This window comes from Buteo buteo, chromosome 6 (genome assembly GCF_964188355.1).
Source record: "Buteo buteo chromosome 6, bButBut1.hap1.1, whole genome shotgun sequence".
In the NCBI taxonomy this organism is placed as follows: Eukaryota; Metazoa; Chordata; class Aves; order Accipitriformes; family Accipitridae; genus Buteo; species Buteo buteo.
In genome coordinates, this window is record NC_134176.1 from 18,086,895 (window position 1) to 18,112,393 (window position 25,499).

General features: G+C 41.1%; 1 protein-coding gene across 5 annotated transcripts in view; it reads left to right on the forward strand.

Moving 5' to 3' along the window:
* ITPK1 (inositol-tetrakisphosphate 1-kinase) overlaps positions 1 to 25,499 on the forward strand; it is a 157,981-nt gene that overhangs the window by 79,196 nt on the left and 53,286 nt on the right. For all 5 annotated transcript variants that reach the window (XM_075029933.1, XM_075029931.1, XM_075029934.1 and 2 more), the window contains one exon: positions 12,873 to 12,990. In XM_075029933.1, coding sequence (XP_074886034.1) covers positions 12,873 to 12,990 — 118 coding nt within the window. The remainder of the gene's footprint in view (positions 1 to 12,872; positions 12,991 to 25,499) is intronic.

Sequence of the window (25,499 nt, forward strand, 5' to 3'; positions counted from 1 at the left end):
CAAAGGTATATTCTATTCTTCTCTTTCAAAGAAAAGCAAAATTAAAAAAGATATTTTCAGAATTTTATGGAATATGCTTATATCAGGTGGAAAAAGGGCTCAGACAAATTCTGCAATTTTGACAACTTTGCTTTCTTGGGAAATGATGTTCTCTTTGTTCTGCTTAATGTTCTACAGCTAGTAATGCAAAAAATATTTTACTTAATGGAGTCAATATTCTCTTTGCTCTAGTTACAAAGCTTTTCTGCCTCCTCCCATCTGTGTATTACTCAAAACACACACAGGAGACAAAAAGGTTTGACTTGCGGGTCTGACCCTCTGGCACCAGTTCTCCGAGTAGCAGATAACTATTCATCACTAAGTAGTGCAGGCATCCACTTCTCACAGCACTGGAAACTTGTAAATGTCCAAAGAAAAGCATATGGAGAGATGGACTTCAGGGGCTTTCTGCTTGCAGTCTTTCCCTGTTTCAGATGTTAACTAGTTTGCCTTCACAATATACCCATCCTATCGATGGGAAAAACTGATGACCAAAGAAGCAAAAGAGCACATGTGTTAAGTTGCTTGCAGCTGATTAAGACTCATGAGATTCCTCTGTCCCAATTCTTACGTTGTTGCCTGCATTCCTGAAGGCCAAGCTTTGAGGCACAAAGAGAGCAGCTCTGTGTAATACTGTGGCACCTCCCTTGTCCCCTGGAGAGCATGCTGGTAGGGAACTTGTGTAAGCAGTTGTAGAACAACAGGTGGTGTGTAGCAGTAAGTACAATTAATATCTAAAACACCTTTCTTTTATTCCTGAGCAAGAACTCTTCAATGGATATGTAACATTTTTAATAAGAACTCCAGCTTGTCAACTTAGCGTATTTAATAGCTTAAGGTCACAAGCTCATACTTTCTCAAGTACCGAAGTGAGGTCTGCAGAAAACAGTAGTAGGTACGGAGGATGCATTTTCCTAAAGCTGCATTTAACCACCAAGGTGAAGTTTGGTATGAAACAGGGTAGAGCACTTTGCAGCTAGAGCCTTTGCTTTGGCGGAAGACTTAGTGGGCTGTTCTCGTGTCTGTGTGACAGCTGCTGCACTGTGAGAAGGCTGTAGAGGTAAAATGACCTGCTAAAGCTAAATTCCTTACCCTGATAGACTCCTTAAAGTAATCATAGTATGATAACTTGACATTATTCTGTGTAACTTTATTACCATTTAAATAACTTAATCCATTATTTTTGTACAGGTTAAATATTGAAACTTTGTTTTTAAAGTTATTTAAATTAGTAAATCTCAGTGAAAATACGGTTTTTATCTAATGAGTTTGTAGGATAGATTCTGAGAGTGGTGAGAGAGCAGCAGTATATATGGATATATGATCCATATATAATTATGGATAAATATCCATTTATTCTTTTGTTGAGGGACTAGTTTTTTGTACCTTTTTTTGATAGCACTTAGAAAAATAATAATATCACCTGAATAGAAATGCAGTGGCCTAAAAGCGACAACAGAAACATCACCTTATGAAAAAAAGAAAACCCAATCAAAACTGCAATTACAAACCAAAAATCCAACTCCCTCCATCCAATGTCTCTCCTAAAATTCTCAAATCCTACAGAGCTATGCAAGTTAAAAGTATCACTGATCTTACAAGTTTTATTTTCTTTCAAATGATAATATCAAATACAGCAATATTTTTTAACCACAGACTATCTGAAGTGAAATTACTGTTTTAAACTTTTAGTAATGGTATATAGTTAGTTTGCATATAACAGTTAATACAGCATAAAAATAAGAACTGTGTGTGGGGATATTGTTCCCATTTTCTAAGCTTTTGTCAGGAAGAAGGTGTATTATATAGTACAGTTTGGATTTTTTTCAGAAATTAAGATATAATCCAGTTTCAGCATAGAATTGTCTACTGCAGAGATCTCAAATTTCCACATTTTTTTCAAAGTGTACACGATGGTAGGGGTGGGAACAGGAGACTGTAGGCAAAAGCTTTGCAAAATTTGAAGAAATTGTACATTTCTGTCAGGCTTATTGAATCTTGCATAATGGCATTGATTTTACCACCTGGACTTTTTGGTAATGCTATTTATGCTTTCTCTAAAACTTCAGTTCTACCAGTTTCTCACCTGGTGCTATTTTTTCACCCTACAGGCTAAGTCCAACCTGTATGCTTAGGGCTGTTTTCACGCTCCTCAAGAGCTGACTGCAGTTAGAGGAGTGCTCTCCTGCAGCATGTTAGGCTGTAAGCCTGAATTTGATGTGGAACCTGAAGGGCTCTTTGGTTTAAGTGTAAATTTCAATGGCTGTTTGTTCTCAAACTTCTTGAGCCCTCAGCTGTAAGGGCTTTGAGATATGGGGGGAGCTGTGCAGGTGGGAAGGAGTCTGACTGTTGTGAAGGCGTCAGCCAAACTAATGACAAAACCAGGTATGTTCCCAGGAGGCTTATGTCCTCTGTATGGCAGTCTACGCTCCCGGTGGAAGTTTTCAGACATACACACATCAGAAAAGGCTGCAGACCCCTGATGTACAGGGATACTCTTATTGGGACAATACTATAACCTTCACTAGTGCTGGCAAATCTTACTTGAGCTGCCTCATCTCAGAGCAGCTGAGAAATAGTTGTATTCAAATCCTGTGTACTGTGGTACGTGGTGCTGGGACCCCTCCAGTTCTATGCCTGTTGGCAGGTGCCACCTATTAGTGGATGTGCTTCCTTGTCATTCCTGTATGGCTCACTTGTCAGGTTGTGCCCCTGATGAAAGTTTAGAGGCAGTGCAACGTGCTCCTGTTTTACTGCAATTGCTGTTTTCCAAAATGTGATTGTCAGTGTCCTACAGTGATTTTACTGAAACATTCCCATGTCTTACAGGCTGGTTAACTCCCCCGTGTTAAAACTGTGGAGCAACTTGTTGCAAACAGTTTTAAATCATAGCCTTAATAGAAGCTAAATAACCAAACTCACTTTGCCCTAAAAATCCCACTTTATCTATTTGAGTATAGCCTTGTGTGCAAGTTCAACAATTCAGCCTTGCTTCTCCTCTCCATCCCATTAGAAATAGTAAATCAAGAGTGTCACCATATTCAAGGTGATCCCCTGTTCAAGGAAGCTGTGTAATAGCATCCCTGTGCTGTGTTGTTTCTTAGGACTGTGCTGCAGCTCTTGCTATCTTTGTTAATCTTGGAAATCACAGAGCTTTCTTTTTAGTGGCCACTGAAGGGAACCAGTAAGAAATCTTCCCTTAAGATTTGGGGCAAACAAATCTTACTGCTCTCTGTTTTCTGACCCAGTTCTTCTCTCCCATACTGCCCAATCCATCTGTGTTAACATCACCTCCCCTGCCTCCTGTGCCTGAGTATTTTGTTGGCAGCGTGGCCTTAATCTCACACAGCATGTACAGTAATGGCTGAGCTGTTGGGTCATTGATTTGGACTGTGGATATGCTTCTTGTGATATGCTAACTAATGAGGATAGGTGAGAACAGTCGTTGATCCCAGGGAGTCATGGAGAGTACTGACAGAGGTATTTGATACAGCATGTCAAATTCTTCCTGTAGGATTTGCATAGTGATAAATTTATTTAAATACCTGCACAGCACAAGAGCATTCAGTTATATCAGATATTTTTGCAGACCTCTCTGCTGCCTTCTAAGAATAACAGAGAACAAAAGGGGAAACAAGTTGGGCTGGAACAGGTTTGGGTTACAGTAGAGTGAAACAGAAATAACTGTAATCCAGAGACTAGATAATAGGGTTGAAATTCAGTCTTCTGTCTGTTACCATTGCTGCTATTGCTGTAGAACATGTAAATCTTTTTGTGCCTCAGCTTACCACCACCCTTTCATAACTTGGTCTCTATTTCTTAATAATGGACTTCATAATTTTCCTGTAAATATCAGTATTCAGGCAAAAATAATACTGTGGGTTTTGTGAAGCTAATTTGCAGTAGGCTGATGGGAAGTTTAAACATTTTTTTATTTTGATAATACTGGAAATTTGGATTTTATGTCAAGTGTTGTAGAAAGCAAAGGTATTGTTCAAACACATGGGGCATATGCTGCATGTAACTCAGCACCCTTTAATTGTTGGTAGGTCTGTTAATCAATAAGCAAGTGTATCAACAGAAAACCTCTCTTTACAGTAATGCATGCTCCATATATATTTTTCCAGAGCTCAAGTAGCAGAGACAGATGGAGGCGAGGATAAGTTTCTGAGCAAGTTAGATGGAGAAGAAATAATTCCCTGTCTCCTGACTTGGTTGGTAAATACAGTTGAACTTGTTCAACTCGCAGTGTAAACTGTATAAGAAGGAAATAAATTGGGTGAAAAGCACCCTATGGATACAGAGCATTGTCTTATACCAGTGTCATCTTTGCAGAGGATGGTGGTGAATTCTGCTCATGCTTTGAGGACTCCTACATTTTCATCTTCATTTCATGTCCCTGGTGGTGGTGGTTTTAGTCTTTTTTGAACACTCTGCCTAGTTCCAGTATAGCATTGCTGTGTTCAGAATGGCAAGCTTCAGCCAGGCATACTCTAGAAAGGCTGTTGCAGGTCTGTGCTAAGAAACTTGCTTAATTCTTCTTGCAAAATGCTTGCATCCAGCTGGCTGGTGCCTTCAAGGCCTTCATTTTTAGGAATATTAAATTTAACCACAAATGAAAATAACAAAAAAGCCAAGAATGTTAGAGGAGAACTTGATGTTCTGTCTTCTCTCTCTGTCACTAGTTTAAACACTGTATTATCTAATATATCTATTCTTTCTGAGGATGCCATCTTCCTGCAAAGAAGTGCAATGTAATGCCTAAAGAATTAGAAGGGGATCCTGGAATATGGGTTCAGACAGACGCTTCTCCACAGTTTCATTATGTGATCTAGACCATCCCATTTGTGTACCTAAGTTTTTGTTTTGTAAGCTGTAAATTAAAGGAAATGGTATTAACTCAATTTTGAGATTAATATGAGAAGCCCTTTAGGTCAACTCAGAATGGCTGTCATAAGGACTTGAGGTTTTGTTTGTTTCTGTTTGGAGCTCTGGTATGAGTTTGTAGTAGCTGTGATGATATCTGATTTACAGATCATGTTACAATACAATACACTGATGTCTTGATGATCTGTCTTTACAGATAGAGCATTCTTTAGCATAGCCCAGTGGATGATTTGTCCACAATCATGTAGTGGAACTAGAATGTAGGTTTCCATTACAGGACTACACATACTTCTGACTGTGGGTATGGAATTATAACCTTTCAGTATCTTCAAAACTCATTAATTGGAAAAAGATCCTCTGCTGGTGCCTTCCAAACAGGGAGAGGATCTTTTTCTAGTGAATGAGATACAGGGCAGGGAGCCCTGTGAGCAGCTTCTGAATGATATCCTCTCCCCAATAAACCAAGGCCTTGGGCTTCTTATTCTGCACATGAAACTGAGTTGTGCCACATTGCTGTCATGCAGGAAACTTTCATTGTAGTAAAACATGTACCCAGAAACCAACAGAGCAGAGGAGAGGTCTATCAGCATTGAATTACATGCTAAAGTGTGTTTAAAGAGTATACTCTCATGTAATTTTGTATACAGGGTAGAAGCTGGCAGGAAATTACTGCCTGTCTCCATCTGTCCTGTATTATTTTTAAGATACTGAGAACTATTAGAAATGAAGAGAAGTATATTCCCTAGAAAAAAATAAATTGTAAGAATCCATTTGTATGAAGTGTATGGGGGGGGGGGTGTTTTGGGTTTTTTTAAACTAAAATCAATGAGCAACTTAGAAAATGTAAAGTGACCACCATGCAAGAGAGGTACTTATGTGTGTGTGATGTTGCATAAGCACTGTGGTATTTCTGGTACCTGCACACAAGTGGAAATAGTGTGGTTCTCTTATTGTTCATTAAATTGACCAGAAAGTTCTGATGATCTTAACCAGACCAAAAAGTGCAAAATTCATGATGCTAATTTTCCTGCTATTGAATATAAATGTAACAGCAAGATGATACCTGGCACCAGTCTTACTGTTGGTTCCCTAAAGCAGACTTCTGGGAAGCAGAGAGCAAAGGATCCTTGACCACAGGAGGAGGAACGATCTGCCAGGCTACATTTATAACCTTTGTAAGAATAACTTTTTTTCAGAGCTGTATTGTAGAAGCCTTGACCATCTCATCTGCAAGAGCCGAGAAGGAAACTGGCTTCACATTTACTTGAGTCTGTGTGCCTGCTCTCCTCTGGAGTCTGTGATGAACTGTTGTATGGTCTGGTGGAGAGTGCTAATAGACTAGGAAGCCTCTTGGCATGCCCTTTTTGTCTTTCTGTTTAATGACTGTTCTCAATTGCCTCGTAAAAAATAATTGTTACAGGAGACTCTGAAAATGGCAAGGAGGAGTTGCCTTTTGCCAGAGGGCTTTTTAGCTGTAGAAGACCTTTAGGGCTGAGCTTTCTGAGGTCTTCATGCTAGTTGGATGTGGTCTGGATGGTAGTTTCTCAGGAGAGTATTGGTGGGTGCAAGCTCTTCTCCACTACACTGAAGGTCAGTGATGAGTGCCTAGTGATCTCATCCAAAGCTGAAATGAAGGCTGCCTGCAGCACCTAGTGTAATGCATGAAGTGCAAAGTAGAGAAATCTTTCAATTTGCTTCGTAGGACACTTAGATCCTTATTTTGGGGATGATGACTTTGTGTAGAGATGATGATTAATCTCTCTTCCTACCCACTGTAACACTGGACTGAACTGATTGAACATAGTTTATTGTTGTCTAGTAAAAAATTGTTACAGTCCTTGGTGGTTCCTTCTTGACTAGCGGAACATGGAGAGAAGTCAGGTGGGAAGAGGCATAGTCCCCAAGGGTCCCTTTCACTTGCTGGTGCTCCAGTTCCTGTCTTGGTAAGAAAAAGAATGAAACTACCCCAGTTCCTGCCTTCTAGACAAAGTTTATGACTTTGAAAAGTGAGTATGTTTTGGCTTGTGTAAGACATTGGGGAATCGTTGTTATGCTCTAATTAGAGCAAAATACTCTCTGAGCAGCTGCCTGTCATAGCTGTAAAGGGCCTGAGTAGCTTCATTCATTGCAGCTTCATACTAATCTGTTCCATTCAAAATGATGGCTCAAGTGATTGAAAATCAATAGGGTTATTAATTTGCCTTTCAGAGGTTTTTCTTAACAGGTTCTCTTTGCATTAGCCTTCTTAAAAAGATAGAGCAGAAGCAGGTTTTATGCCTAGGCTTCTGCTATCAGGTTCGTGAAAATTTAAAGTGTTTCCTCCCCCGCCCCAACTGTTGACTGTCTCTGAAGTTGTCCAGGAAGGGCTCTTCTATTCTTGATTCATAAGCTTCCTTAGAAGGGTTTGGGACTGGAAGGAAGGAAAATTAGGGCAGTATTTTGGAAGGGAAGGAGTTAGAGGATTGGTCTTGCTTGGAAGGGGAGAAGTGCGTTTTTCTTGCTGCACTGATTGATTTCTTCAGAAGTCTTAGCTGCAAGAAAGTGATGTGAGTACGTACTCATGGACATTATGCCAGTGGATTTTTAATGCTGCCTTTTTTTTTTTTTTGAAAGATACTAGCCCTGGGTTTCAGCCTTGTACTCTGAAAATAGTTACACTTTTCAAATTTCTTTTCATGTGCTCTGCTGAGAAAAGGCAAGTGAAAAATCCAAGGAAACTATCAAAGCTTGGTAATTTTTTTCTTACTGGGGAGATAGGGTGAGACACAAAGTTGAAATGGTCTATGTACCTCAATTCACAGGCCAATACCTGTGTTTTTCCCATTTGAAAAATAATTCTGTCTTAGAAGAGCCTCATAAGTGGGCAAAATTAACTAAAAATTTGTCATTCAAGTGCTAACTGGTAGGATCGCTTCCTGTGGGTAGGCATTTGCAAGATGAAGCAGTGGTGGACTTTTGAAGGCAAAACAGGGAAGCTGAGTGCTTGGAAAGTTGCTTTGAGATGTACAGTGAATAGAAATGTAACAGAGAAGATCTGTCCCCACTTCCTCTTGCTGCCCCCCCTCATCCCTCCCAGCCACTGCAGGAATCTCTTTTAGATTTAGAGACAAGATGAGTGTTTGTTCAAGATCCAACTTGCCTACACCTTTCCTTTTGGAAGGAGGTGTCCGTGAAAAGAGACCTTTACAGCCCAAGACAACAGAAAGGAACTTTTAAGTCTGAATCAAATGCAGACTCTTTAGACAAGCTTGTGTCTGTCTTTACATCTGTTTTCCCATGGAAGATGTCAGTCTGTTTTTAGAAGTGGTCAACTTCATGTTTCTGTACATGGGAAAGCACAAACCCAAATGCTGGTATTGTTTTGTTTGCTAACTTTTTTTTTAATATGGAGCTTTTGTTTAATATTAAACAAAAGATTATAGAAGTTTTATTACTTAGTAATAAAATCGAGTCAACGAGTCAGTGAGTCTCTTTTATCATCTAATGACCTAATATTTGCAATAGATACGGTATCAACTTTCTGTTAAAATATAAAAAATAAAAATCATTAGCTACCTTTTTGGGTAAAATGGCAAACAACTCTATGCTCATCTATGCACAGGCTTCTCAAGAAAAGTTTGTTTGTTTGGGGTTTTTTTTTTAGATCTCTGGGTTATATCCAGAGGTATTTAATAGGGAACATGAACTACTTGGTTTCTCTTTGATTTCAAGTTTCATTGCTGGCCTTCTGCCAGTAACAGGGCTGGTGTACAGAGCATGACTGAATGCCAAGCCTGGAATACAAACAAAGGAGGATCTGCTAAAAGTCCTTGTTTCTTCTTGTTTTGCTTTTATTATGACAAAGATTAGAAAGAGGAAAACATAGATGTTGTCTGGGTCAAGCTGAACTGCAGCCCAAGGACAGAACCCTTTCAAAATATTGTTGGGAAGCCTAAATGTCCTCTAGATTGTTGCCTGGGTTGTTGGAGTCTGCTGTTGAATACCAGTCTTTGGTAAATCCACCAAAGGAGAGTGCAGAGTTGTTTTGTTGAAATGACCAGAGATTTGAACATTCAAAGTTGAGAGGTTGTGCTGTACTGAAAGCTATCTCTTGGCTTCAGTGTTTCTCTTTTCCTTCTGCCACTGCTCCATTTTCAAGTTCATGTCGATAGTAGTTCATCTGCTATCAAAATGCTTAGACAAAATCTTCATGTTCACCCAGATCTGTATTTCTGGTAGTGGAGCCGTTCTGTGCCGTGGGAAGAGTGCTGCTACTTAGGCTACATCAGGAGTTTTTCAATCTGTTAGGTGAACTTCACAGTTCAATATTCAGTAAAACGTGATGCCTGAGTGTGCAGCAGTTCTTCGTAAAGAATCAAAGTCTATGAAAGGTTTCACATTGGCTACCATAATTGTTCCTGTGAAGCTAACAGTATTGATTTTTCTTATTGTAATTTCCTATTGCGGGGAATTGGTGTTAAGGTTTGGATTTTTAAATTTGTTTATTTTAAGTTGTGTTCTGTGCATAGATATTGGAACTCTTTCTTTTGCATGTGCTGGTGACATACTGGTGGGAGACAGGCAAGGTGTTGGTAGGGTACATGCCCAAGGGGAGGCTGGAAGATTTGGTTTGGGGATCCTGGTGCAGCTTAATGATTCTGTTTTTGAATGCAGAATTAATGCTTTGCAATGGAAATCCAAGCAACACACAATACCATGAGAAGAGATGCACAGTTATAAGGACTTAAGTGCATTTCGATGCTTCTGTCCCCTAAAAAGCTTCAGCAGTTAACTGCTACCTGTGTTCAAATAGAGATGCCCTATACAAATACATTGACGTTGTTCTGCATTGACAGACACCTTTGCATCAAAGGGGAGGCTGTTTCTGGGTTCAGTTAAAATGAGAGATCTGTAGCTTGTCCCCAGGTTAGCTCTAGGAGACGCTTACTTCAGGTCCCAGTCCTTTCCTTTACTCAGATGATGCTGATCTTCACTGCCCTGCTGACAGTCTCTGAGTTTTGCTATTCCTGTGCCCTTTTGGCTGTCTGAGTACCTAAGCCCGTAAATGGAGAAGAGCTGGAGAATAGTACCTGAAATAAGTTTGATGCTGAGAAATCTCCTTGTTTTATAAGGAAAGCTTGTGTGTGTGTGTGTGAGAGTGAGTGAGTGCAGTTCTCGACATGAGTAGTTGAAGTCCTCCAGACTTTAAATGGCTTCTGGAAAATAGTCCCGACCTCCTGCATCTTCATCAGTTATTTCATGTTTGCCTTACAGAGCTTTTTGGAGGCTCCTTAAGGCACTGGAAAGTTAGCTAAGATGCTCACTTCTCTTGACACATTGCCTGCTGTAGAATGACCTTGGGATCATGCCTTCATTCTTGTTAAACGTCCTTGTGCTGTGTCAAGCTTACTGCCTGGATGATCTTTTAATACATTGTAATTATAAATAAAGCACTGTGAAGTTCCTTACAGAAAGCATAAAAAAACAAGTCTCCCTCTGGAAATACTTAGAGTAACATAAGCCAAAATAACAAGTGCAACACACCTAACCCAGGGACGTGAGGATAGTTCTCAGTGCCGAGGTGAGCATCAGGAAGATTTGGGAAGGTGCAGAAGGAGCTAGGAGAGGGAAAAATCATTCCCTCCTTGGAGGGGAGTGAAGGGGATGGAGGCCACAGGCAGGATGAATGTATGTGTGAGGGGAAGGATTAGTACATACGGAGCAGGGGCTAGGCCAGGATGGAAGTATGGGGAGCTTGAATTCAGAGACTGGTTGAGGTGGAGGGGTGGTCACCACAGTGTGAAAGGAAGAGCCAGTTCTTGCATCAGAAACACCGCAGGATGTTTACTGTCACATCTCTGCTGAGGTCACGTGTTGGAGCTGTGTCTTGTTCAGTTCGGTTACCGAGTGCACTTACCTGCTGCCCCACCAGGGTATTGGCTGTCTGTAATGTGCTCATCCTCTCGGTGTGCTCATGAAGATGCATGCTGTGGTAGCTCCCTATCTTTTAAGCTGAGGCATAGAGGGGCTAAAAGAGCTTCTTGTTATGCTTTAGATACGTTGCGATCCTAAAGTACAATTTCATGATCAGCAAGTTTAAGCTAATGCCCTAATCATCCTACCTCTACAAGGTGTCTTTTAGCTGCTGCATGAAAGGGTACAGTCTGCATTGACACATGTGGGTGTTTAATACATTAGGTGACAAGTTACTCTCTTAGAGAAAAGATTTTTAATTTTTTTTTTTTATTTGAAAGCTGACTGCTCTGCTTGAGACTCTGGAAGTACTGGGGGCAGGAGGCTCATGAAAACTGTTCTCTGTATGTTCTGGGTATTAATGACTTGAAGTGAACCCAGCTTCTGCTCCAGTGAGCCGGAGAGGCTTTTTATCTAGGCTACACTGCAAGGGTGAGACAACAGCTGGATCTGACAGTCTTGATGACTGACTGTGCAAAAGGCTCTGTCCCTTATTTTTCCCAAGTGGCAGTAAGGTTGAGCATCTCTTTGGGGAATTCACTCTTTATATTCTGCAGGGATTATTAAATGTCAGATGCATGTATTGCCCCTGAAGGGTGCCTCATGCCCTCTGAAGGAAAGCTACTTGTGTCCTGTGGGTGATGCAGGGGGTTCTTTAAACCCCAATGTTGGATCCTCTTAGCCTCAGAAGAATAATCCCCTTTTAGCAAGCCATCAGCTCAGACTATGTAGTCAGCAGAAAGCAACAGTTTGCCAGTGCTAGGAGGAGTTGGATGCGGGAAGTCTGCTTCCCCAGTCAGCGTCTGGAGCAAAATCACTTGCTGGAAACAGATGATGCCATTCTTTTCTCTCCAGCTCATTTAGCAAAGTGCATCTCCTGAGGCCACCTCATCATGCTCCGAAGTATCTTTTGGAGTATGTTTTGTTCTCTAAAGTAACCAACTTAAGGGAAGTAGGACTTCATGGAAGTCCATTACTTGTAGAAGCATTTACCATGCATTTGCATGAATGGATTTAAAGAAATGAGTGGAAATGTAAAGATGGCTTTGGGAATTTGAGTAAAACAAAGGCAGATGCTAACTTTGGAAATGTTTGTCTGATTTTGGATAGGGTAAGATGGATGCTTGTTTGTCCCACTGACTTTATGGGGCCAGGTTGGGGCAATGATAAAGGAACACCACTTCTGTTCTGAGAAACAGAAGGAAGTTTTGTTGGGCTTGGAAGGGCAACACCTGGCAGCTGAGTCTGTGTTCATGGCCAAGATGCAGTAGTGCAGTCATGACCTCAGGGAATGGAGAATTGAGTTCCCAAGATTAAGATGCATGAGAGCATTAACTTTGCACTGTTACTGTAGTCAGGAGAGGAGAGTATGCACTTAGAGAAGTAGCAAGATAGGGCTTTCAAAACTCACTGAAGACACAGTGAAGCAGCAATCTCTTCAGCTCTGCCAAAAAAAAATTCCAGCCCTTATCATCCAGCTCTTAACACTGTCTTCAGCCCAGCTAGAGGACAGCAATAATAGCATTAAAGAACCCAGATGTAGTTCTGAGCTTAGTTCAGACAGTTGTGATGTTCACGTGCAGTGATTCAATGCAAGGCTGACCCCAAGATAGCAGTGTGTCATCTTTCTTCTCCTAATTGCTTTTCTCAGCCCTGCTCACAGCTGTTACTGTGGCATTTTGCCACTGGCTCCCTTCTGAGTTGATGCGGTTGCAGCACAGGTTTTACTGCTGATGGTGAGTCCACAGAAGAAATTTGCCATCCTAAAACAGTTAGCTGTCATGTTTGTGTTTGTTTCAAATGTCAGTGTCTAGACTGTCTGGTGACTTCCTGCATTGCCAATGTGCATTTGCCTCTCCTTGAAGAGAAGCTGGACATTGAGGTTTTTAACGTTGTCTATTGTCTTCCCCTTCTCATTAGTTTTCCATACTCTTCAGCCAATCTAATGCCTTTTTTCTTTTTTTTTCTTTTTTTTCTATGTGTTTGTTTTGCAGGAGTATATTGATGCTCATCCAGAAACCATTATCCTGGACCCCCTTCCAGCTATTCGTACACTTCTGGACCGATCTAAGTCTTATGAGCTAATTCGGCAAATAGAGGCATACATGCAAGGTAGGCCAATACCTGCTCTCCCTGAAGGCTTTTATTGTGACTAGAGAAGGAAGCAGCTGGCTTCTAGAGGCTGGATGTGAGGTTTTTGAAGTAGTGGTTTTGGGCCCTTTGCGTTGTGTCTCTCCCTGGGAGTGCAAACGCTGAAGCATTCCTGTGTCAAGGGATTGCCCTCTGGAATCCTGTGCTCTTCTTTTTCCATGTACACAAAGGAGGTCAGCATCTGGTTAAAAATACAACGTGGATTTAATGGGGAGCATATTTACTACAGTGAGCACTCCCAGAAATCTTCTGGAAAATATTGTCTTTTTGTGCGTGCTGGTGAATTGAAATGACTGTACAAACTTAGCAGCTTGTCATAAGAATCCTGAGGCCTGAATTCGGGGGAGGTTTATGGAAGAAGAAAAATCAGTTTTGGAAAGGACTGAAAGAAATTAAATTGTAAATAGAGCTGAGGTCTTTGAGAAGCACTGGAAGCCTGTTGCACAAATTAATTGCTAGGAGGAACATAAATGCACTTCTGGTGTTGGCTAGTTACCTGACATAGGCTGTTGCCTTTAATTGGCATCATTTGAGTTATATTCCTGTGTTTAGAAGTCATGCCTTTTCAACCTGAATAATTCTGGTATTTTATCATTTTAACCATTGTAACTGTTGGGCTAAATTAGTCTTTCATTTCCTTTCTACTTCTGTTACTGTCATATTCTTGAAACATTTATTGGCTTTTGAGTTTAAATCTAGAGTAGCTCTTGAAGTAACTGTTTCATATGTTAGATTACTATACTCGGGGGAAATTGCGTTGCTGAAATATGTTCATTATTGCAATTACCATTGTGATTGTATTATCACTGTCTTGATAGGCAGATAAGCAGCTCATCAATTTGTATTTTCATAGTTGTGGATTTATAGACATACTGTTTGCATCTGACCTGTCCAGCCCCATTGGCAGTGTCTTTATGTAAAAATAAGACTAATAATTTGCAGCATTCTCCCTTGTCTTTTGCAATGTCTTTAGGAGAAAATGCTCAAATAGTTTAAAAGGATTTTGTTTTGGGGTGTTTATTGCTGTTTGTGAGTGGGAGAGATGCTGAGGGAAACCTGTGCTCTGAGGTAGTGGTTGGGATTTTGTTCTAGCAGCAGAGAGATTCAGTAGGGTGGTGGTTTTTTTTCTTAAATTGCCATCAGTATTATTATTGTTATCTCTATGAGAACAATATGTTTGGGAGAGCATCCAGTTTTTGCAAGTAGTTTGTCTTGCGTGTATTTTGGCCTCCTCTGGTCAAACTGATGAGAAAAAGGAATAAATGCTTAAGGAGGAAAAAGAAGAAAGTATGTATTCAGTTAAAACTGACACTTTGAAGAGAAGCTATTAATAAAGTTGAGGAATGAGGTAAAGAAAAGCTTCACCTGTTCTCCTGTCCCTGTGTGTCCCCCTGTGCCACCCCATCTCATCTTATTTCTGTCTTATCATCAGAAATACTGTGACAGAGACCTTGAACCAACTTTGTATTTAGCAGGGGGAGATCTCAGGAGAGCTGAGTAATTGGCTAACTTCTCGCTCTGGCCCAAGTAGGTCAGCCTCTGTATTCCTGCACATAATGATCTGCAGTGAGAAGAAAGTTACACATCTCTAGACAGCGTTGTGTGGGGTTTTTTCCCCTCCTTGTTTCTACGTGCTAAATTGTTTTCTACTTTGCAGCTGTCATGTCACACCCCAGGGCCATGAGCACGTAGAAAACACAAACAAGAAGTAATACATCTGTGAATGGCATGAGGTCTTAGGAGCCACATCTTTTTTTTTTTTCTTTATTTTTTTTCCCCTGGAATTTCAAAATGGAAGTCACTACCAAGAAAATAATATCCTGGTCTTTAGCTGTAGCTAGAGAGCCCAGTTTATCACAGGATACAAAATTGATGTGATGGGTTAAGTTCAGTGCAAGGGATTGTCTTTTCCAAGGGAATGCCATAAACTCTGGAGGGTTGAGTATGTGTGTAAGGAGAAATCTGCTGCTGTTTAAAGTCTTTCAAAAGAAAATTCAGTGTTTGTTTACAGACTAGTTTTGGATTCAGGTGATTGTTACCTCTCTTTGAATTATGTTTTAAAGTAACTATAAATGAAGTATAGTCTTTATTTATGATCTTCAGTTTACACTTCATTTCAACTCTGTAGACCTTACCAGAACTGGATAACTGAAGATTTGCACCAGTTGGGTTAAAGGGAGGATGATCCATGCTCTGCTGACTCCAGTTTGTACGGTGCTGAATCCTCCTCCCTCGTGTGTTGCCTGCACCTTTTAAAATGCCAGGTGTTGCCAAGGTGACTGCATTCTGCAGCAGTAGGGCCCCATGTTCTTCAGACAGCTTGATTTTAAATGTAATTATTTTTCACACATCCAAGTTAATGCCTTGCCTGTCCTTTTGACAGTGAATTCTCCATGCTTCCTGAAAAAGGGAATCCCTATTTGAAGTTTCTAAAACTGGGCATCTGGACATCATTAGGCTTTCTGAAAGTCCTGTAGCTTGCTCTGAGTCAAGTGTCTGAGTGATGAGTACTTTGATCCAGCCTCCTGAGAATGGATTGGAAAGATGCTTTGTGGCACACTCCTTGTCTCTGCTACCAGTCTGTGGCCACTAAAGGGACTGAGGTGGAGGAGAACTAGTAACTAGGGCAAGAGTCATACGTGTAGTCTGAGGGAAAGCACAGGGTTGAACCTGGACTTTCCATGTCCTAGACTGATGCTGTAACCACTCAGTCCTTGTGGAAACACAAGGTTCATAGATTTGCAGATTCATTAAGGTTGGAAGAGACCTCTTGAGATCATATAGTCCAACTCCCTGCTCAAAGCAGGATCGTCTACAGCAGGTTCCCCAGGTCCATGTCCAGTTGGGTTTTGTATATCTCCACGGATGGAGACTGCATGACCTCTCTGGGCAACCTGCTCCAGGATTCACCTTGAACCATGTGTACTAGCATGCAGCTAGCAGTTGCTGAGGTGACTTGCAGAGATTGTTTTCTTCAGTATAGATAGTGTTACCTCCATTGGAAGGAAGTGGGACTGTTTTCTGGAAAAAAAAAGTTTTAAGAGATATTTTAGCATTGATTTTAATGGATTCTTTTTTGGAAGCAATAGTCTGGTCAGGGCTGTGACTTCCTCTTTTTCCTGTTCTCTGTTATTTTGAGTGCAAGCTCTAAAAGAGCTAGTAATTCTGAAACCTTCACTTCTGAGTCTTTTTATAAAGATTTGAAAAGATTAAAGGTTGCATTCCTGCCTTGTGTCCTACATAGCTGGCAGGTGTATCTTGAAATAAATCACTGAAATAGATATTTTTTTTATTTTTTTTTTTTTTGAGATAGCAGTTGAGTTCTCTTGGCAGCTGTATTGCTTTGTTTACTTATCTGTGAAGAACTGCTTCTGATATAAAAGTGCTCTAGATCAGCTTCTGTAATGTTTGGTGAAAGATTAGGAGCATTATTTAACAGAAATTTCATTTTTAGCAAGATATTGTATGGTTGGAGCTGTGTCAGCCTTTTTTAAACCTTAACCTCATGAAAAATAACTAAATTCTCTGGTGCCATGTTGAAAAGCTGTGATCCTACAGACTCTGAATTCAAGATCTTGACTTTTTAAATTATGCTTAAGATGGTAATGGATAATCACTGTGATTAGGCACTAACTAACCTTTTTACATTACATTTTTAGTTTTAAGATTAAAAGCTTTTAAAATTCCTTGTGTATCTTACAAGTAATAATCTAAACTGAAGGAATTAAACCAAAACTGAGATAAACATGCTACTCACTCGGTCTTCTACCTAGTTAGTGTTCCTATCAGCTACTCGGCTTCGTTTGCTGTCTCCAGCAACTTAACAGGTTTCCTCAATAATGCTTGAACTTCAGATATTGCAGACCCTGGAGTTAATTTCTTTAACCACTTCCATGTGGCTTTTTTCCATGATTTTAAAATCTCACTGTTCTTAGTTTCTTAAATTTAACTCCAAGTCTAAAATTTCTACAGCAACTAGTCTTCAGGGGTTCCCCTAGAAGAGAGAACTCCTGTATGAGCCAAGCTGTAACTCCTGAATTTCTCTCTCTCTCCTAACAGTCTTTTTTGAAGTACTGGAACTATTCCCTTGGGACACTCTTAACAGTATAAAAACCTTTAGCTGTGATATTTTAATCCCAGCATGTAATCAAAGTTCTTTATGTTTGATTGTTTACTATTATATGAGATGCTGTTGCTGCTGTGTGCTCTCCATTCTGACTTTGGGGGATATTACAGAACAGATCATGGTATCCTTCTCTTTTCCCTGGATTTCTTTTTATCAGATTGTCTGTTTTAGAAATACTCCTTGAACAGCTGTATGTATCTTTTGTGACTAGGAGAGAGGCTCAGCATGATGTAATGGGTAAGGCATTCGATTTGGGGCTCAGGGTTTTCTGCTTGGTGCTGGTTCTGACTTGCTGCGTGACTTTGGGCACAGCATGTCACCCCTGTGTCTCTTTCTTCTCTTGACACTCATCTGCCTGTCTATTTCCTTTAGATGTCATATTTTTCTGGGCAGTAATCTCTTTTCCAGATATGCATGTGCATACTCTGATATAGTGAGTCTCTGATGCCAAGCAATCTGTGTAGGTATTGTTTTAACAAAAATTGTACATCTGTTGTTGAGTAGAAAACTGGGTATTTACAATTCAATGCCAAAGTAGGTAGTGAGGTTTTATTTTTTGGAAGTTAGGGAGCATGTATGTTGTTGGAGTGGTGCATACTCAGAACTTCTGAAAATCAGGCCACCCAGTTAAAAGTGCCTGAAAATAGTTGTATATACATAGCTCTAGGCATTCGCCTTTTGAAATTGTGGCCGCTACTCTCTGTGGCATACTTTTCATAGCAGTTTTGGTCAGAGGGGAGGGAGAAGAATAGTCACAGAGGTCAACTTCAGGCACCTCTATCTGTATTTGAAGCTCCTATTAAAATGAAAAGAAAATCTGGTTTTAATTTAAAGGTTCTAAATCACACACATGATACTCACTTGTTTATGTAGGGACGTATCAGTAAAGCATCCAAGTTAGAGGGCTGATGTTAGCTACTGCAAATAACCGTGCCTGGTTTTGGATGCAAAAGTCTCCCTTGTTGATTGTATGCTCTCTTTCCACCAAGAACGCACACAAACAGATGTCTCACTACCTCGCTCCAAGTGTGGTGCGTGTTCACGCACTGCATTTTAATTTCTGTCTGAAAACTAGTGTACGTGCGTGGAGGGAAGTAATTGGAATGGAACAGATATTCTCTGTGACTGGAAGGACTTTGTCCAGAGCGCATCAGCGCACAGCAGTGTTGCACGTGGCAGTGCTCTGTACCCCGGCTGTCAGCACTTGGTAGGTCTCAGCCCTGATCTGTCAAACTGGAAAGACTCTGGGACTTTTGACCCAGGGAGGTGTCACCTGACATCTTTCTCATAAAAGCTCATTCATGCATCTAGGAGGGGGTTGACAAAGGGGCATGGACATGTTGGTGTTATGATAAACAAGCCCTGGCTTTGAAATTTACAGCAGACAGTTGCTTCGAAAGGACTAATCCTGTCCTGAGAGAGGTGGCAGGAAGAGAAAGCAGGAAGCCCCAAAGAGAACCTGGAATCTCCTCTCTTGGACCATTGCTTGCTCTTGTTAAGGTAGTTTACAGAAGGATTTTCTAGGGTAAGAATGCTGAAAGTTAGCCATTTCATAAACAGAAAATACAAACAGACTCTCCTTTCCCTTTCTACTTCTCCTCCCTCTTCCCAGGTTTTCGTTATTTTGAGCTGTCAGCTCTGTCCCAGCGTAGGTAGGAGGGACCAGATTGCTGGGGGCCCCCATGGAAATGATGGGCACAGTCCCTGTGTTCCCAACCAGGAGTGGCAGTCTTCTGGCCTGCTAAGATACATCAGCTTGGTATTGTTCAAGCTGACTCTGGAGTCCAATAGACACAAAGCCCAGAGAATAATATAGAAAATACTTTTATCGTTCTGTCTTGGTGTGCCAGCCAGAATTCTTTGAACCAACAAACAATCTTCATCTTTGATCCTAGTAGTCTTGATGGTCACTGAGCTTTCAAAAGAAGCCTGTCTATAAAGTTCAGGTGTTACTTTTGAGTGCACTTAGGTTTAATCTCTAAATCTTGTGTGCTGTTGTGGCCAGATATGGGGAATCTGCATCCCACTTTCAGTCTCCTTTGCTTATCCGAATCTAAAAAGAAACAAGGCTGGACCTTTGATTGATTTATTGCATACCAGAGTTGGTAACTTTCGTTTTACACCTACATGCATCATTTCAAAGCATTTGTTTACTTGGTAAAGCTGAAGACGTGGAGAAGTTCATAGTAATTTAAGCAAGAGCTTCTATGAAATTTGTGTTTGGGGCTTGGGTGGATCTGAAGAATGACCAAATCTGCTTTAATGGGGTGAAGATATAAGCCATGACTGCACTCCATTGTCATGGGGCATTCCTAAGACATCTCCAGTTTGGGTTTTAAGAACAGAACACGGATTAAGTCTTGAGGATTACTGCCTCTCTAGAATTAGGAAAGGAGGAGCAGGGATTCTTCTCATCATGAGGAAGTCTTCACTGAATAAACTGGATGGTTTAAATTCCAGCATGGTTGTGTTTCAAGTTATTCTGATCCTCTTGAGCAAAAATTTCCTTGGCTGGCATCCAACAAGAGAATATACTTTTCCCAAGTGTCTGGGTGCTAGAAAAAGTAAGGAAGGGGCAATGAAAGATAAATTGCTCACAATATCAATGTAAAACTTAGCTGGGAATACTTTTTGCAGCAAGTGGCTTTTTCTGTGATGTTTCTACTCATTGTCATAAGATCAGAGGTCAAGAAATAAGTCTTGAAAAATAGGACCTTTCATCTGAATTGGAAACCAGGACTCGGCTAGTAGAACATTATTGCAGTTCTGGTGTGATGTGCTCATGTCACTTCTGCTGCTGAAGAAGCAGTTTATTTTAAGATGTGTTACAGTAGTCTAGCATGGACAAGAAAAGTAGCATCCCTCACATGTCCTCAGACAAGTGTCTAGCCAACATGTGAGACCCATGGTTAGATTCTAATCTTTCCTCATGAAGAGTCCAGCAGGACCTTAAGGCTTTATCAGGGTAGCATGGGGTCAGCTGATGATAACAGTACCCGAGAAATCCATGAAGAGGATGCTTTCCTTTACCAGGGCCACTAATATCCAGTCTAAAAGCACTGTTGGCTCCTGTTTCTGCTTATCTGCTGGCTTTGTGCAACTGTTATAACATCTGAGTGTCTTAGCAAAGAAATCATGAAAGCTTGAGTGCCTTTATGTTCCTTGATGTCAGTAGTTGGCTCTCATGAATTTTCCAAGTGGCTTTCTGAAGTCAGAGTGGAAGAGGCTACAAGTGCAAAGGTTGATGGGAAGGACTTGAGATGATCTGAGTTTCTTGTATAGTTTATGACTGAGTGGAACCAAACCTCTGTGGTTAGTTGCTTGATAGTCCTCCTGGACAAGGTCATTTACTTGTCATCGTCATTTGATACACTACACCACTAACATCTTGCTTTTCTTCCTGTTTGGGGTACTTCTCTTACAGTAGAGATTGGAAAGTGCTGGTTTTTTTGTTTTTCTGATGTGTAAACGCTGTATATGGGGTGGAAATAGAGAGATCCAAATGCATCCATGGGCTGGTATGTCTATATGGAGACAGTCAGCTCTTCTGGAGTGTCAGTAATCATGGTTCAGGTCACTATACTGCATTTGTGTAAAACAAACAAAACTGATTCTGCAGGATACAGATTAGCTCCATGAAAATGGAAGGATGCTATGCTGAGAAGAAAGAGTGGTAGTGTTACAGGTATACGTTGCATCCTTTCATACCCTGTTTGGTGGGCAAGGTGTATGTGGAGCATGTTTCAGAACTTGTGGCATTTGTAGGGAAATATGCAACTTGTTTAGTTTTGTACACTGAGAGTGAACCACTGCTTATTAAATTGGGCTAAAATAGTCTGACTAGTAGAAATTGTGTGTCCCCCAAATGCCACTGTGTAGCCGTGTTGCTCTGGTTGCCTTCAGGCCTTCTGGCCTATTAGAGTTCTTTGAAGCTGTCAGCTAGAGATTGGATAACTGGACACAAGTCAGCACATTGAAATAACTTTAAAAAAAAAATTAAAAATCGCTGCTCAGAGGGCAGATGTTAAGTAAACCAAAGCAACAGAAAGTGTGAGGCAGAGACCAAGACCCAGAGATAAATAAACTGCTTTCAATGTGGCAAGTCAAGCATCCCATACTAGTGGTGTTCCAGGACTTTTATTAATAACTCTGGAAAGGGCGGATGAAGACAGGATGGCAAATTTTTCAGATAAGTCCAAATTGTTTAGTTTTTTTCCAGGCAGTGGGAGACAGCAATATCACATGGGTCTACCAAAAGTCAGTGAGGAGTCAGCATGATGATAGATCCAGTTTATTGCAGTCTCTTGGGCCCATAAAGAAATAATATGGACAGCTCATGCATTGTTAAATTCTGCATTGACTCGCTGCTCAGGAAAGACCTCGGCGTCACAGTGGGTAGCTCATTGGAAACTTCTGCTCCCTCTGCCTCAGTAGTCAAAAGAGAACATGCCAACAGAACCAAACAAAAAGATTATGGTGGCCAAAAATAGCATTGAAGATACTGAGCATACAATTATGGAAATAAAGCACTTGCTTTCCCCTGAAGACTGTTTTCAGTTCTGCTTTCCTGAATTCAAAAATATGCATTAGAAATGAAAGGAATCATGGAGAAAGGGAGCATGGTCAGTGCCTAGAGGTGGCCACACAAGGGGTGAGTGAGATCAACTTGGGACTAGCAGAGGTGGAACAAAACCTAAGCAAACAAAGTATGAGTAAATGGAGAAACATTCCCCTTTTTCTCTTTCCGACTGTGTCAGAGTACAGTTCCACTCAGTATCTGTGCAGTTGCCATAAAACATCAACTAAGATCTTAGCTGGACTGAAAAGGGTAGGAAACATTCACAGCTAGGTTTAAAAGGTTTACAAACCATCATGGTTGGGGGTATATGGTACTGACTGGTGGGTGTTAAAAAGAAACTCCATTTATGAACTCTGAACTCAGTAACTTGGGATATTTTGGGGGACAATATATATTCCCTTTCCTCTGATTTGAAATTCACTGTCAAGCAGCAGAAATGGAGATGACATGGTATCAGCTGAACTGTGGTCTCATTTGGTTTGATAATTCCTGTGTTCATTTCTCATCTTCAGGAATGGCTGAAACTGCAGTAATGATATAAAGCATTTTCTAGTTCTACGTAACTTTTAAACCTGGTACGAGTAGTAATGTTTTGGCACTGTTACTGTCTTGTGAATAAAGTCTTGGAATTTTATATTAATTATTATGAGGACTCTGCATGTTAAATGGGAACTTCATATAAAGCCTGATGTTATTCTTCCAGAAATATGGCTGAATGATGTGATTATGACTGGGTTTTTTTCTTTCTTTGACAGCTTTCTCTTCTGCTGTATTAAAGCCCATACAAGACCCTGTAGAGCAAGGCAAGGGGGTGTGCACAAGGGGACAGAACCATGGCACTGCAGGGCAGGCACTTGTAATACATGGCATGGACATAATGGTACTGAACACCCTTGAAGAAGCTTGTCTGTTAGCTTTTGTTCTACTAGAGGATCAAGGAAGTCATCTTCCAGGTCGTCCTGGTGCATTGTCTGAGACAGGGCGTTACTTAGCACACTGGGACTTCTCAACTTTTACAAATTTTTGTTTCATTTCCTCCCTTGCTGCCTGGCAAAATCATGAGGACGCCTGACCAGTTACAAAATTTATCTCCCATGTAAATATGAAAATGATTGAACCGATAGTGTTTCACAGGTCTCACCCTCCTGCCCACCCTTACAAGCTTGCTCCATGATCAGAATAGCTGCAGCTTTTCCCCCTTGCTGCAGCTCAGCTGCCAGCTTCTTTAGTGTCTGCTGGGCAAGGAGGGAAGTGAGCATTCAGCTGTTACTGAGCGTGTTAACTTTAGACACGGCATTGGGATTCCTACAGGAGTGGAGTGTTAATATTCCAGGTCCTTCTTAGTCAGCTTGAGGACACCGTGGGGGTGTTTCCTCTGTCTCTGAGTGCCAGTGAGCAGCCAGCAGTGAAATCTATCCTGCAGAGACCAAAGTGTTAGTCTTTCAGACATCTACCCACCATGCATCTACTGACAAAGGGTATATGAATATTCTGAATGAGGCCTCTCTTTTGACCAAGAGACAGTAAACATACTATGAGGGTGATGGAAGAGTTAACATTCAGGAAGAGCTTTGTCTTTTCTGATCTGTATTTTATTAACGTTTGAAGGTCCACTAAGATCTTGGTCATGTGGGAAAGTTCAACTTCACTGAAGCAATTTCTTCACTTAAAACAGAGCTTAATCTATCATACCAGCTTACTTGCTGGTGTGTTGACAAGAGGCCCATCGAGGTAAGTAGTCGGGACGCTGATTATGAGCCCCATCCTGTGCCAGGTCCTGGTTCATATGTAATACAGCTAATCCACATGCAGCATTGTGGGCAAGGCATAGGTTAATATGGCTCTGAGACTTTAGGGTCTGTAATGCCAGTGCAGTTTCATTTCAGCCAAATTTGCAGGGATACTTACGTTTCTCTAATAGGCTAGTTTGACTTGTATTACCTGATGTTTCTGAAGAAATGGAGTGCATAGAGCATCAGGGCCAGGAACCAGGCATTTTTTTTATCTCCATTGTTGAGATTCAGGGCCTTGACAACAGCCCTGCTTACTCTCTTGATCTCTAAAACGCCAGCCCAACTTCCCTGCTTCACCAGGGGAGCCTTTTGAGGGTTAGTCAGCACTTGGGAAGCCTGTGTGTGTGGTGTTTGAACACTGGGAGGAGGGTAAGTATGATAAGATTTTTGGTCACAAGGCTACTGTAGTGCTGGGACAAATTAATGGAGTAGTTATGAACCTCTTGTACTGGAGGTTTTAGGAACAGGTTAGATAGTTAAACATCTGCCAGTGTTGGTGCTAGGAGCATTTTATCTTGCTGGAATGCAATGGGACTGGGGTAGGTAACCTGGTAACCTTTCCAGACCAGTATTTTCTGATGTTGATTGTCCTTCAGAATAAAAAACATCAGCTACTGACAGCTTGAGCCAGGGAGCTTAACGAAGTCATGCTGAAATGTTAATAGATACCTGTCCTGTGCAGGGCCAGCACAGAGGGAGACCCATAGCATATATGTTTACCTGTGCTGGAATAAGAGCTAAGCAGCCTGAGTAGTCTTGGGCTCCCACTGGGGCAAAGTCTCTATGGGTCAGTACAGCTAGACCTGGATATGTTTGGCTGTCCTCTCTTACAAAAAGCAGCATGTTTTAGCTGAACACAGTCACATTACTTTGGCTATATGACTTCTGGGCTGAAGCTGGCTTCATTCTGCTTTTTTTGGGATGCCGAGAGAGGAGCTGTGGTCTGGCTGCACCTGTTCATGTGGACATGGCACAGCAGGAGCAAGTATTTCTTCCCTCGTGGAGAAATTTGTGGAATGAGTTTGTCACTTGCTTCACAAGGGTGAGGCAGTTGAGCGATGCATTCCTGAATCAGCAGGCTCCTCTTGCCTTGCGGCGTTAGGCAACCGCACATTAAATCTAAAGCTATAAATTGTATAATTTGCGTAAGATATTAGGCAGAGAAGCACAATGGGACAGATGCTAATTGCTGATTTGGGAATCCTCACAAGCATTTGCTAGGAGATAAACTGCCATTTCTTCAGTATTGGGCAATTAGTGTTGGGTTTCTAGAAGGAGAGAAGTGTATCACAGCAACTGATTTCTTGTACTGTGTAATTTGTTGATGCTATTGTTGCTCTTGGGGACAGGTTTTTAGTTCCTATTTAGGAAAATATTTTAAAAAAACCTGCTAGTTTTGGCAGGAAGGCAGATGCCGTTCAGGAGGGATGCTTCCACCAAGAAAGCTAGCCAGTTCAAATGCACTTTCCTTGTGTTTTGCTGCAGGGAAGTGAATTCTAGCATAAATTCTTTGGCATTCCATGGATCTGTTCTAGGTTGTTGTGCAGGTATGCCAGATTGCAAATGGGTTTGGTTTTGGTTGATTTTTGCTGTCTTTGCAACCTGGAGTCTGGTGTAAGTTTGGGGAATGAAATCTATGCTGACATTTTATTGCAGTTATCATGAATTTTGACACTGAGTTTTCTAATCAGTTGTTAGGCTGCCAGTTAAGCTGCTAAATCTTGAAATATGTTTACCTAGATAGCAGAAGTGCTTAGGGGAGTGCAGAGCTCTACATTTGCTAGGTTTTGTAGTCATTCTGAGTGTTGTGTCTTCCAGCGCTGCCCCACAATGTTTGTATGCCTTCCCATTTTATAAACTGTATATGAAATACAGGCAATTCCGTAAGCATGATGCTTCCTCTCAAGGTCCTGTGCTGTGGGAAAGTAAAGGTCCTAGACACTAGAGCTGATTGCTTTTGGGTTTTGGTATT